Source organism: Nematolebias whitei, chromosome 16, assembly GCF_014905685.2.
Source record: "Nematolebias whitei isolate Nwh7 chromosome 16, NemWhi1, whole genome shotgun sequence".
Classification (NCBI taxonomy): domain Eukaryota; kingdom Metazoa; phylum Chordata; class Actinopteri; order Cyprinodontiformes; family Rivulidae; genus Nematolebias; species Nematolebias whitei.
In genome coordinates this window covers 37,512,158-37,526,139 of record NC_056513.1, presented here as the reverse complement: position 1 = coordinate 37,526,139, position 13,982 = coordinate 37,512,158, and the positions used below count along the sequence as shown (strand labels likewise).

General features: G+C 41.7%; 1 protein-coding gene across 1 annotated transcript; it reads right to left on the bottom strand.

The window, feature by feature from the left end:
- On the bottom strand, window positions 1–13,228 carry LOC119422601 (probable ATP-dependent RNA helicase DDX5). Its single transcript, XM_037689986.1, has 13 exons — window positions 13,061–13,228; window positions 5,811–5,982; window positions 5,533–5,629; window positions 5,294–5,427; window positions 4,939–5,004; window positions 4,614–4,755; window positions 4,373–4,533; window positions 3,974–4,146; window positions 3,679–3,789; window positions 3,457–3,518; window positions 3,316–3,375; window positions 1,657–1,878; window positions 1–682 (listed from the first exon to the last, which is right to left on the bottom strand). The coding sequence occupies exons 1-13, from the start codon at window positions 13,099–13,101 to the stop codon at window positions 237–239; spliced, it is 1,887 nt and encodes a 628-aa protein (XP_037545914.1). The 5' UTR covers window positions 13,102–13,228; the 3' UTR covers window positions 1–236.
- Window positions 13,229–13,982: the final 754 nt, after the last annotated feature.

The window sequence follows — 13,982 nt, the reverse complement described above, 5'->3', positions numbered from 1 at the left end:
ACTGAAAACACAGGATTACGAAGTAAAAATAAATTACTGGGGAATGTAACAAAACAACGGTCAAAGAAAAGTGCAGCAACCATGTTTTCACTGCGGGAGACGCATCTACGACTCCGGTTAATGCTCGGGGTTTACTGAATAATGCCAACCCTGCTGTAAGCAAAACAAAGTTAAAAAGTACAAAAGGAAAAAACACAAGAACTATACCGTAAGATTTCAAGATTGTGCAATTATATCTACTGTGGGAACGGTGGGGGCATGGGGTAGGGCACCATCGGTGGTGGGGGTGGTGGCTGTTGGTTCTGTGGTAATGGGGGCTGAGAGTTGAATGGGAATGGCGGATGACTCACGCCATTCTGAGCAGCCCTCTGCACGCCGCCAAACTGAGGTGGAGCTTGGAAACCTTGGTTCCCAAAGCCACCCTGGTTTGGTGGACCACTAAAATTACCCTGTCCGTTGCTGTTGTTATAATTGTTGTTGCCATAGCTACCATTAGAGTTACTGTTGCCACCATAAATGTTGCTGTTTTGGGCCTTGCTGCCACCAAAGGTAGTCTTAGGCCCACCGCCAAAACCTCTATCACTGTCCCTGTAGCCGCTACCACCAAAATTACTTCTCCCACCCCCAGAATACCTATCGCGACGATCATCCTTGTAGCCACCTCTTCCCCCCCTACCACGACCTGCATCAGAGGAAGACAGGAAAGAGACAGAAGGAGACTGTGTTTAGACAGGTGCATCGGAGGCAACCACACTGTAGGAGTTCAAACATCATTGTGAGGCAGTTAGACGTGCATTCCTGGGACACCTGCTCTGGGATATCAGAGTGTTTTAAATTTGAAGTTTTTTTCTGGCCATTTTGAAGTAGGGTCTCGCGTGAAAATGTAGAAAATCTCTTGCAGAAAGCTCATCAACCCCAGTTAGGTGAAATAGTTAAACTCTGACAGGACTTATGAAAAAATGGCTAGTCCTAACGAAGCCAAGACTAAAGTGGACTACTGCAGTCTTTAAACAACTAGTCAGCAGGTATTTCATATTACTGAAAAAATGCCCATGTACTGCAATAGGCTACTGACAGCAGTGTTAAAATACAATTTGAAATTTTGACAATTTATTATTATTTTTTTTAATGATAAAATACTATTAGAAGTGGATCCACTCAAACAGGTTGCCATTACGCACCGATGAATCCAACTTTCAATGAGGACTTTGCGATCAAAGCAACTCTAATGTTCAAAAAATAAAAATTGGTCATGCAAATGCTACTTTTAAACCTTTATACTTATCATTTTTACACTTCAAGGTAATTTGGGCAGAAATATGAAATTCCTCAGATATATCTCAGGCTGCACTAAAGTGCTACAACTAGCTATTGGCACTTGCAGAGAACCTCAGAATTCTTTATAAATCATGTAATGCAGAACTGTCAGATATAAATGTTAATGGCGTTTCCTCAAGCTGCTTTAATATTCTTTGAAAACATTTTATTCTTAATTTTTCCACAATGCATTATTTCAAAAGGGCCAGAATATACCTTCTCAGGAGAAAAAAATCCCAGTAACACAACCACAATTTTTGTTGATCAATTTGTCTTTTTCCCCCATTAGTTATAAATAAATTAAAACAAATTAAATACATGTTTTTGTACACATCTCACCTCCTCTGTCCTCTGCCATCTGGATCAGCTTGGGGTTGATGGCCTGATTGGCCTCGCGGAGCACAGAGATCAGGTCGCCCGCTTGTTTCATGTTGCTGGGGGTGAAGAAGGTGTAGGCTGTGCCCGTTTTTTGACTTCGGGCTGTGCGTCCAATGCGATGAATATAATCCTCAGAGGAGTTAGGGTAGTCATAATTGATGACAAATTTCACATCCTCCACATCTGTGAAAGTGTTGCAGTGTGGCAAAACAAAACATGGAGGCCACACAAATTTTTGCACACCACAACAACCAGATCAAAGAGAAACATTAGCAACTGTGAACCCTGGGGGAAGGAAAGTGGTCATTAGGCTGTGGATGGAAATGTTTTAAGAGTGTGCACATCTACTCCATGGGAATACTACTGTGGGAAGAGAGAAACGATGCACACTCCAATTGCTTACCATATTCTAAAAAAAATCCAAAGATATCGTTCTCCCTTTTGTTATCAAGGGAGAAAAAGATGGATTTAAGTCTTACCATAAAAGGAGTATGCATTCACTAGTCCTTTCCCAACGCAGCGAAATCCCCCACAAATTGTCAAGTGACATCCAGGAGCTTCTACGCAGTTGGGCCACGATATGCACTGGGGCCTCCTCGTGCCAATATAGGACCATTGAGCGGTACATTTTTCCAGGTCCAGGGTTTTCCCAGTACACTCTCAAAAGAAGCGTATTATTAAAGGCCGCACTGCATGTCTTGCCAAGACAAAATAGACCAAGTGCTAATTTTGGGATAATAATGGGACCCATTCGAAAAAAAACGAAAAAGGTCCATAGATTGAGCCTTGAGGAACTCCCAAACAAGCACCATTGCTCAACACACTCCCTCCCCCACTAAGCGCCTACATCAGTTTCATCAAGGCAAGATCTTCCAAGAAGCCAGTGTTCACTTGAGAAAATGTCTCTCGTTGGCAGGTCTCGACATGACTATAAAACACAGGCGAGGGAGGAACTTTGGTTTGAACTTTCTCATTCTCCTCTCACTAGACGTTCCCACTACCCCTTGAACACATGTGCCAGGTCTCATCAATTTTCAGAAACAAAACGTTATAAAACTGCTCTCTCCATTTCCAAAAATCCAGCACTTAGACAAAATAAATAAATAAAATATCAGCTGCAAGTTTTGACATCCATGCTATGTGAAACAAGTTCTGAAAGATGACATTTGTTCCAAATCTCAAACAGGTGACTTGCATTACTGTAACATCTAAAACAACAGCATGCAAAGCTAGTCACATAATCAAGCATCTCTTTTGGTTTGAGTTGGAAAACAGCTGGATGGGCATTTATCAGGTGAAATCCATGGACGGAGAACAGGTGTATGTGTATTTCAACAACATAGAGAAAGGCTTAGCCACACAAGCCTTTTGAAGATCACTGGCACACAAGAGCTTTCACCTCTCTAGGCCCACTGGGTGGCAAGCCAGTTGAGCCTTTCCAATATGTCCTCCTTCTCCCTCTCGAGGCCTGGGACTGTCATGCCTAGCGCCTGCCACAAAGACTCCACCTTAAGGTGAGGAAAAACTCAGAAAATGCATAGAAGAGTTAAAGAAAGCAAAACACTTTCTTTAAAATAATAACACTGATAATTAAGAGGCATTACTGAATGACATACTAACCTAGGCCACGGGAGGCCACATCTGTAGCAATGAGAATCGGAGCTTTGCCAAATCTGAACTCTGTAAAGCAGTGCACAGTTGTAATTGACACGCAAACCATCCTGATCTAAATACATCTTTAAATCACCACAACTGAATTACCGTTAAGGACCCAGTCCCTCTCTTGCTGGCTCTTGTCTCCATGGATTCCCATTGCAGGCCACCTATGGTGGACAGAAACATACAGAAACTTGTTCATGTTGGGCAGACGGTGTGAAGTGATTAATCTAGGCAACATAAAAACTGGTCGTCATTACTTAAGATGTGGAAATATGTGTAACCCTTCCAGTTAAAACTTTAATAAAATAAAGATGAAATCCTTACCCATCTCTTCTCATCCTCCTTGTAATCTCATCACAACGTCTTTTGGTCTCCACAAAAATAATGGTCTTGTTCTCCTTTTCACTCATTATCTCCTCCAGTAGACGAACCAGTCTTTAAAAAAAAAAAAGTAAAAAATGGTCAGTAGTCAGACAATATGCCTTCCCATATTTCATACAGGCCAAAAGTTGTCATGTTGCATGTTGTCATAGATTTTGATCGAAAACACGAGCTCTTGAACTACGTACTCATTAATTATTAACGTTTATGGCTAAAACTGTTGAAGTCATTAACTCACTTGTCTTCCTTCTCTAGGTCATTGCAAACATCAACTATCTGTAGGATGTTGTGATTGGCGCTTAGCTGCAAGGCACCAATATTGATCTGGACGTAGTCCTTCAGGAAGTCCTCAGCCAGCTGTCGAACTTCCTTAGGCCAAGTTGCGCTCCACATCAGAGTCTGACGGTCCGGCTGGTAAAGACAGAAATGAGACTGTCAACTTTATTTACGTCACAAAAAGTTTAATTGTAGTTTGGCTGGTTTGCTTGAATGAGTATGAACCCATCTCTTTTTAGCATATTTACGTACTTTTCAAATCATATTTTTTATTTGAGCAAATTAATTTATCAAGAGCCACCAGACAGTTATTTATACAATATCAAATCTCAGCCAAGTGAAAGCAAGTCACAAAACGCACCCGTATCTGCTCCACTATCTTGCGGATCTGAGGTTCAAAGCCCATGTCCAGCATGCGGTCAGCTTCGTCCAGCACCAGATAGGTGCAACGACGCAAATTTGTTTTCCCACACTCTAGAAAATCAATTAGACGACCTGGTGTAGCAATGCAAATCTCAACCCCTAAACAGAAGCAAACAAACAAAACATGACTAATGAAAACTTGTAAACGTATATACATAATGGTAGCAAACTAGGCATACCCCTCTCAAGGTCCCTGAGCTGTGGTCCTTTGGGTGCGCCACCGTAGATGCAAGTGCTCTTGAGACGTGAGGCCCGGCCATATTCAGCAGCCACTTGTTGAACCTGCTGAGCCAGCTCACGTGTTGGTGCCAGCACCAAACACTAAAAAAAGGGGTTAAAATTTATGTTTAATCAACATATAGTCTAACTTAAAATGTTGTTGTAAAAAAAAAAATCCTTGCTTGAAATTAAAATTAATGCAATGTTTATTGGAACATAGTTTCCATGTTTCTTCCTGTAACAAAACAAGGTTACCTCTACGCGAGCGCGTTTAAAATCACTTACAATGGGCCCGTCTCCATGCTCCAAGAAAGGCTGATGTTGGATATGAACGACTGCAGGCAGAAGGTACTAAAACAAGAAAATCAGAGTTTGATTTGTGACTTTACGAATAATAAACAACACTGTATTGGTGTTTCCAGAAATTATCTAGTTAACTTTTAAAACGCCAGCAGTTTACATTTCTTACAACAGCTAGGAATGCTAGTATTTTCCTGCTCAGAATATTTTGTGCTAATTTGCACATTTTAATTTCAGAAAATTGTAGCAAAGCAAAGAAGCCCAAGTGGATTGTTTTATAGAAAAGGCCTTGAAAGGGTAAAGGCCTTGAAAGGGTAAAGTGTAACCAGAGAGCACTCACTGCCAGGGTTTTCCCAGACCCAGTCTGAGCGATGCCGACCAGGTCTTTCCCACTCAGAGCAAGAGGCCACCCCTGAGACTGGATTGGAGTTGGTTCTGTCCAGTTCTGTTTGACAATGACGTCCATAACGTAGCCTAAGAAAACAAGGCATTAAAGTTTACTTGTAAGACGTAAAACAAACCTTGACAACATGACAAACTGCTTGTTATTCGGGGATGGAAGCATGAATTTAAACTTACTTGGAAATGCAGCTTCGTGGAATTTTACTATTGGTTTGGGGCAATCTCTGCCTTTGACTGTAACCTCTTTGCTTCTGCGATACTGATCAACTTCTTGCTGGATTTAGAACAAATGAAAAAAAAAAAAAAACCTGTTAAACCACACAGAAACCCACCTGATGCTGCATATTGTCTTGTTCTTTATCTGAGTATCAAAATAAATTCAGCTGCAAAGCAAAGATTACTGTGACAAAAAAGAAACTTTGCTAAGACATAGCCACTGTATACACAGGTCTTACGAGTGGTCTGTGTGAGACATCTGAGTGTTCCTGGTAGAAGTTCTTTTGAAACTTTGGAAGCTCATCAAGGTTCCAGTGCCTCTTTCGCAGCCTTTCACCAGGGTTGCCAAACTTTCCTTGAGGGGGTCCTCCTCTGTTGCCTCCACCAAAACGAGAAGGGCCACCGCCATACCTAATGTAGAAAAGCACAAAGACATAGACAAGACATTTACTAAAGAGCTGGAACATCCATCCCATCATTTTTAACCGCTTCTTCCTTTTCGGGTCTTGGGGGTCACTGGTGCCCATTCAGCAGTCACTGTGTAAGAGGCGGGGGACACCCTGGACAGGTCTCCAGAAAGGGTGCACCGATAAATCGGCCGGATTGGCCTCCATTTCCTTAATTTTGGGAAATCGGCTGATACTTGCACGAGAAACCGATTTTGCAGATTTTTATTTTAGTTTTACCAAAAAATTTATGAACTTCATTTATGTTTCAGAGCACTACCTCATGGCCAGTTAAAACAAGTTTGTATCGTTTCTAGAATATTGTTCAAGGGTATGTTTTTCAATAAAAAAAGATTGGAAAATTGAAGGTACATTGTGACCTTATAATACCTGACAGTGTCGCTTACAAAACAAAATCATAATCGGCCAAAATCGGAATTGGCAGATCAGACTTTAAAAATTGGTGATCGGCCAGAAAACTGCAATCGGTGCACCCCTAGTCTCTAGTCCATCACAGGGACACATCGAGACAAACAACCATTCACTCTCTCACTCACACCTATGGACAATTTAGAGTTACCAGTCAGACTAACATGAATAGTTCCCAATAAACATGATCAATAATAAATAAAATATTAAAATTTGACAAAAAATTTATTTCTCTGTAAAAGTTATAAATAGTATCCTACCTGTTGTAGATGGGGTTTCCTTATTCCTTATTTCCTTAATTTTGGGAAATCGGCCGATACTTGCATGAGAAACCAATTTTATTCGTTTGTTTTACCAACAATTGTCGGAACTTCATTTATATTTCAGAACACTACCTTTTAAAACTTGTTTGTATTTCTAGGATATTGTTCAAGGATATGTTTTTCAACAAAATAATATTGGAAAATTGAAGGTGCATTGTGATCTTACAACATCCGACAGTGTCGCTTATAAAACAAAATTGGAATCGGCAGGTCAGACTTTTTAGAAATCGGTGATCGGCCAGAAAACTGCAATCTGTGCACCCCTAGTTGTAGATAGCTTGTTGAATGTCTCAGTAGGACTAAAACCCAGAACTAATGGCTAGTTTAATGTGGATAAGACCAAATTCAATTGCCGTTTTCTCAAAACAACCCCAACTGCCAAAATTATACAGCGGTTCATGCAACTATTATTTCATAGACCTGTACACTGTCGCAATTTTCCCCGTTACGGTGTTTTTTTTTTTTAATTAGATAAAACTCTTGTTAATAGCAAACACTTCTAGTGCAGCCCAAGGCACATCCTGCAGGGACTTTTGTAGTATTTTGCCAGAATAACCATAAAATGCAAAATGTTGAAACCAATATGAAATCTTTGGTTTGCTTTTGGAAAGCTTTGAACCTCTTTAGAAATTGGTCTACTCAGACAGTGTTGCCACGCTAATAATGCCGTCTTCTATAGGTTTAATGTCCTAAAACAACTCCAGTATTTTTTTTCAATTTAATAGTGGTTCATACAAACACTGTATGTTCATGTTGGGCATGTCATACATATTATAACACACAGTTCTTGAAGCAGATAAGAAATTCCTGTCACAAATGAACTCAGGCTGCATTGTGCGTACCCTGGAGCCGTTTAGTGAAATACATTGATCCTTAGTGGTCTTAGTTCAGTTCAATGATCAGGTCTTAAGGTCTCAGAGACCAACTCTGTCTCCAAACTCAAACTGAGACCGTTTTAGAGAAAACTACAAGAGAAAAGGCCACTTAAACATGCAATAGCCTTTGGTAGAAAGTAATAGGTTTCTTTTGTATTGTACTTAATATTATGTAATACATACAGTCAAAATTCAATTCAAATTCAAAAATACTTTATTAATCCCAAAGGTAAATTATTTGTTGTTGTTGTAACTTGTTATCCTCATTTCATTAAGATATATGTTATAGACACTGATGGCTGTAAACAGAACAGATCTCTTGTAAAGGTCCATCCCACAGTGGATTCTAAGAAACTGGCTGCAGATGCCGTTCGATCCGTCCACCAAACTTAAGAAGTTTAAAGCCATCCAGTCCCTGATGTCAGCCAGGCAGTCGAGCAGAGGTTGAATAGAGCATGTGCCATTGTGTCTTAGGGGGAAGTAAATTTGACAGTCATCGGCGTAGAAGTGAAAGGGCATGTTGTGTTTACAGAAAATAGCACCAAGCGGCAGCAGGTATAAAGAGAATAGGAGGGGACCCAGGATGGACCCCCGCGGAATCCTCCCCCCCCCCCAATTTAAGCTCTGTCACTGCAGAACTAAAATCCTTGATGGAGACACAAAAGGATCTGTCAGCGAGGTAAGATCTGAACCAACTGAGGGCTGACCCTGTGATGCCCACCCACTGCTCCAACCTAGCAATGAGGATCTCATGGTCGATAGTGTCAAAGGTGGCTGTGAGGTCCAACAGGACAAGCAGCATAGAATCACAGTTATCTGTGGATATGAAGATGTCATTAAAAACCTTCAGCAGGGCAGTTTCAGTGCTGTGGAGAGGTTTAAAGCCAGATTGGAAAAGCTCTAAGATGGTGTGATCCTCCAAGAAGCACTTCAACTGAGACTCATCTGTTTTCTCCATTATTTTAGAGACAAATGGGAGTTTGGAGACAGGCTGGAAGTTGGATATAACTGAGGGGTCAAGGTTTGGCTTTTTCAGGAGAGGCTGGACAGCAGCATGTTTGAAGGTTTTTGGCACCACGCCAGTGGATAAACTACTGTTTACTATAGCAAGAACGGACGGACCTAGAGTAGGAAAAACCTCCTTTAGTAGTCGAGGGGGGACCACATCAAAGGGGGAGCCAGAAGGTTTCAAGCTACTCATAACCTGCTCTAGAGAAGATAAGAGTGATGGGTTCAAAATGGTCAAATAGAGCTACAGATTGAGGTGGGATGGATGGGTCATGAGTTGGAGGGGAAATGAGAGCCCGGGTGGTCGCAAATTTTTCCAAAAAGAAATGTAAGAAGTTCTCGCACAGCTCAGTCGAGGCTTCCAGCGGTGATGGTTCAGTGAGGTGGAGAACAGAGTTTAGGGTGGAGAAGAGGACACGTGGGTTGTGAGAGTTTGAAGTTACGATATCAAAAAGTATTTGGATTTAACAGCTTTCACTGCTTTCTGTGAACGGCGCCAACTCTATTTAAGTATTTGAAAAGAGACCTGTAGCCTGTCTTCCCTCCATTTGCGCTCCACCCTCCTACATTGCTGCCTAACAGCCATGGTGACGTCACTCAGCCAAGGTTCTGCTGAGTTTTGATTGTCTGCTTAAAGACCCTGGATCATGTCGCTCCTGTTAAAACTAGATGGAGTTGAACTGGGATGTCAGCTCCTCAGTGGTAGTGAGAAACACCGGGGGCTGAATGATCATTTCAGAGTTATAAACATCTGTGAAACGTGCGGCAGTGAAGTGGTTAATGGCCCAGCTACTATGTGCAGGAACACACGGCTTAGGAGTTAGATGGGGGAGGGTGAACTCAAACTGGACTGGCATGTGGTCTGAAAAAACATCACCAATTTCAAGATTACTAACAGTCACATCACGAGTTAAAACAAGGTCCAGTGTATGTCTGCGCTCTTGGGTGGGACCGTTTACATGCTGAGTTAGATTAAGAGTCCAATAAATCTAAAAAAGTCCTTAACCAAGGGCTTCTCAGGACATCACACGTGCAAATTAAAGTCCCCAATAATGAAAACATGATTATATTTTGGTGTGATTTCAGCCAAGAAATCAGAAAACTCTTATGAAATCCTTAGATCGAGGTGGGCGGTAGACGAGTGCACATAAAGTCGAAAGCGAATGGACGAGTTCAAAGACGCTCAGCTCAAAGCTGGCACGGGAAACTGGGATGGGCAGTTGTTTACAGTAAAAAGTTGATTTGAATATTGTTAATAATCCACCACTGCGCCGGCCTGATGGCTGTGGTGCATTAAAATACAGACAGTTCAGTGGCAATAATTCCGTCAAGGCGCTGGACTCACCCGGAGACACATCCGGATACTGTCAAAAGTGGACCCAGCAGCGGTGGAGTTAGCGCGCGCCAATGGCCACAGGTTTTCAATAACAGCCCCTCTGGGTTGGCCCGTGCAGTGCACGGGCCGACAACTCCCGTTGTTTGCCTGGTCCAGGCACTTGGAAAGCTGGTGATGGAAACCATGACCACCAGCTGGAGAGGAAGATGCAGCACGCAGGGCTTTAAGATTTACCAGCCGCCCAGCACGTTTTCCCCGGCGTCTGTAGCGATATCTCCGAGCAGGCAGGTGAGGAGCCCAGCCGAGATAAACAGGCACGTTTGCCAGCAGCGGGGGAAGGGGGGTCCAGAGGTACGCTCATATTGGTCCAAATAAATGACATCGGCGGCAGAAAATCGACGATCCAGAAGCTGTTGTTGGTCATACACCAGCAGCGAGTCTATGTCCCAGATAAAAAACGAACAAAATGCAAATAATCCGAACACCATCAGCAGAGGTGGATTGCAAGCCATGTACACGGGTGCCATCTTACCGGAAGTAACCATCTTCCGATCATAGGCCCACCTTCTCTAACCTCTGCGCCACCGCTCCATATATATACATCTATCTATATAATCCAGCGTTTCCCCTAGATGACTTGCCATGGCGGGGCACTCATCTCATCCGTGATTTTTGTCCGGGGATGGGGGCTGGAACGGAGACTCGTCCTAAGCTGCGCAGCTTAAACCAACAGTTTTGGGGGACACAGAGGCAGCCGTGTGCTTTTTGTACTGACAGTTTTAGAGCAGGGTGTGTGAGAGGAGAGATACAGAGACATATCTCAGCCGCGTGCTGTCTGAACCAACAGCTTTTTTGGCCGGGGGGGTGGGTTGGTTGTCGGTGCGGGGGAGCGAGACGCACATCTGAGCTGTGCGCCGTTTGTATCGAGAGTTTTCGAGTGGCGGGGATGCGTTCAGCGTGAAGGAAGAGGCTGCCTTTAGCTTTTTACCTAGTGCATCTGCATTGCGAGCCGCTAGTTTAGCGTTACGTCAGTGCAGACAGGTGGGTGGGGTTCGGTAGACGGGGCGCCCCGCTTGTATAATGGTAGGGGAAACACTGTAATCTCTGTACTCTCTTAGTCCTGGCGATTCTGAATTGATTCTAAAGGCCCATAAATCGAATTTAAAATGTGTTTAAATATTTTTTTTCGCTCCTACTCCCGAGCGTACTGCATATCGCATTATGTGTCTGCTCGGCTGCCGTAGATTTGGGCCGTGTAGGCCACCGTACAGCAAGCTAGTTAGCCAGCTCCCTTTATCTGAATGGAGCCTGTTAGCATAGAGCATGGGGACAGCACGATTCAACCCACATCTTTCTTTAAAAATCATTTCAGATCCTACAATGTTCCAGGGGAAGACAGAGTTGTTTGCAAGAAGTGTAAAATAAAATTGTGGTACAGGATTTTGGAAATATGACAAAATGTGCGGAAGATGAAAGTGAAGCAGCCGACCAGCGAACTGAGCAACAAACTTCCAGGCTACTCCAAAAGGCTGTGAAGAGTTCTCTCTCCATCTCCTGCTGTATCACAAAGGATTTACGAGCAGACAGCTCAGTTGAAGGTGAGGGGTTTACGTTTATTTTTAATACGGTGGACGCAAGTTATTCCTTCACGTAGATTTTATTTATTTTTACGATAAGCAGCAACTTCACCATGAAACAACGAATGGGAGAAGCTCTGATGCAGCTTCAGCTCAAAAGGTACCGTAACTGATTTTTTTCACATTATACTAAAACTTATATAGACATGTTGTACAACAAACTTAATGTAATTTGTCTTTTCAACAGGTTGAAGAGAGGACAGATAAGACACGTCTCCTGGAGCCAGTTCTAAAGGATACAATATGAATCAAGTCTGTATATTTCATATTAGGATAAGTTCTGAAAATATAACAACGGTTAGAGCAATATGGTTAAAAAAAAAAAAAAAAAAAAAGTGAAGTCTGTATTTTATTTTGAGTTAAAAGTTAATGCACTATGGTCTGTTTACTTTTGTATTTATACATTTTGAATTATTTGTCTGTCATGGACTGGAGACCTAAGTGTCCCCTGCCTCTTGCACTGTGATGGCTGGACATGGACACCAGTGACACCAGTGACCCGTAAAGGAAGAAGTGGGTAAAGATGATGGATGGATGAATTATTTGTTCCTAGATTTTTATTTTATTTTTAATTTTTTTTTTTTTTTAAATCCAAGCAACTAAGCTAACCTAACACTGGTAAATTAAGTTACAGAATTTTATGTACTACTGTATTTGTTCCTATTTTTGGTATAAATATAAAATGATGCAAAAAGATTTGACACAGTAAAGAACATAAAATTATTGTTTTAAATAAATGTTCTATTTGGTTACATTGTTGTTTAATCTTTTCATCTCGTCAGTTACATAACTGAAACAAAATTTAGGACCATTTCAATAGAAAAATAGTTTCTGAATCGAATCGCCAGACGAGATTCGCACCCCTAATATATAAATAGTGTCAGCGGGTTTACTAACAGCTATCAGAAAATATCCAGACTGTTTAGTTTAACGCTAAAGATCCTAATGAGGTCATTTATACATTTATTATCGGGTGACGTGATCTCAGGCCCAGAGCCGTCCTGACCCACTTAAAACAGGCTCGTCTGTCTATTTTAATCTACGAGAATTTACATTTAGAAAGCTGCATCCAATAGAACACACTAAAAACTAGAATCAACCTCTAAGACAGTTTTTCGTCTGAAAACTGTTTCTGCAAAAGGACTGCGTCACAAAAACAAAAAGGCGAGTGCGAAGTCAGCTGCTCAGCCGCTGCCATTTTACTTTTAATGTCCAGGATACAATAAAACGATTTAAATACATCAACGCGGACACGACGGCCTTGTAAATACGTTTTAATAACCTTTCGGTATTTTATAACACAGATGCTAATTATTGACAGCAATAAAAAAAACATTTTAAATGTATTTTCGCTCAAAATGGTGACTGCCTTGCCAGCAACGTCAAGCTGCACAAAATGAAAAGGTTAAAATCGCCAAGTTGATAATGAACTTACCCCCTATCTCTGCCACGGTCTCTGTCTGAAAAACCAGGCATTGTGCAGATTATTGTGAACCTGTGAAATAAGTGAAACGGGTCAAAAATCCTCAGGAGATCCGTGTACAAGCTGAGAACCGTACCGGGTCTGCGAAAAGAAAATGCCGGCCGGCTGGAAGAGTCTGTGAAGAACGGAAATGAGGTCACAGGAGGCGGATAACATGTGTATCAAGGCGCGCCTTTCGTCTAGCGCAGAGCCCTAGATATATAAAGAAAGAGATATAAAGAAATTTAGGGCTCTGGTCTAGCGTTTCCGTGGCACTATTTTATGTTCGCATTCCATCCATTTATCTTCGCCCGCTTTTCTGCAGCAGGGAGCTGCTGGGAGCAAACCACTCGTGCGCATTTAAATATGTAGCAAGCATGTAGTAAACATGTAAACTACACTAAAACAGGCCTGGAGGAAACCCTGTGACCTCTCACTGTGAGGCCACTGTGTTACTTTCTCCAAGTCATTTACATTACGTTGGATCTTTTTGGCATTTTGAGACTTTGCAACATTTTGTTCTTTAAATTCTCTTTTAATTTTTGATTGTGTATAAATTTTCAACAAACAAAAATGCTGACACAGACTATTCTATAAAACAAATAATGGACACTCCGCTACATAACGAAACCATTCAAGTTCATGCTAGTCATTGAATGCAGGCACCAAACAAAATATTGCACTGCAGTAAATCATCATAGATCATTATATTTCAAGTACAATTCATGTTCTACTGCTAACAAAATATTTGCTCAAACAGATTCTCTCCGTCTTTGATGCGCAGCGCACACCTGGTTTAGAAGATAGTGAAGACGCCATGAGGAGTGAGGAAAATTTGGATTTGTTGAAATTAATTTAATCATTGTAATATTAAACAATATTAACCCACAGTGTA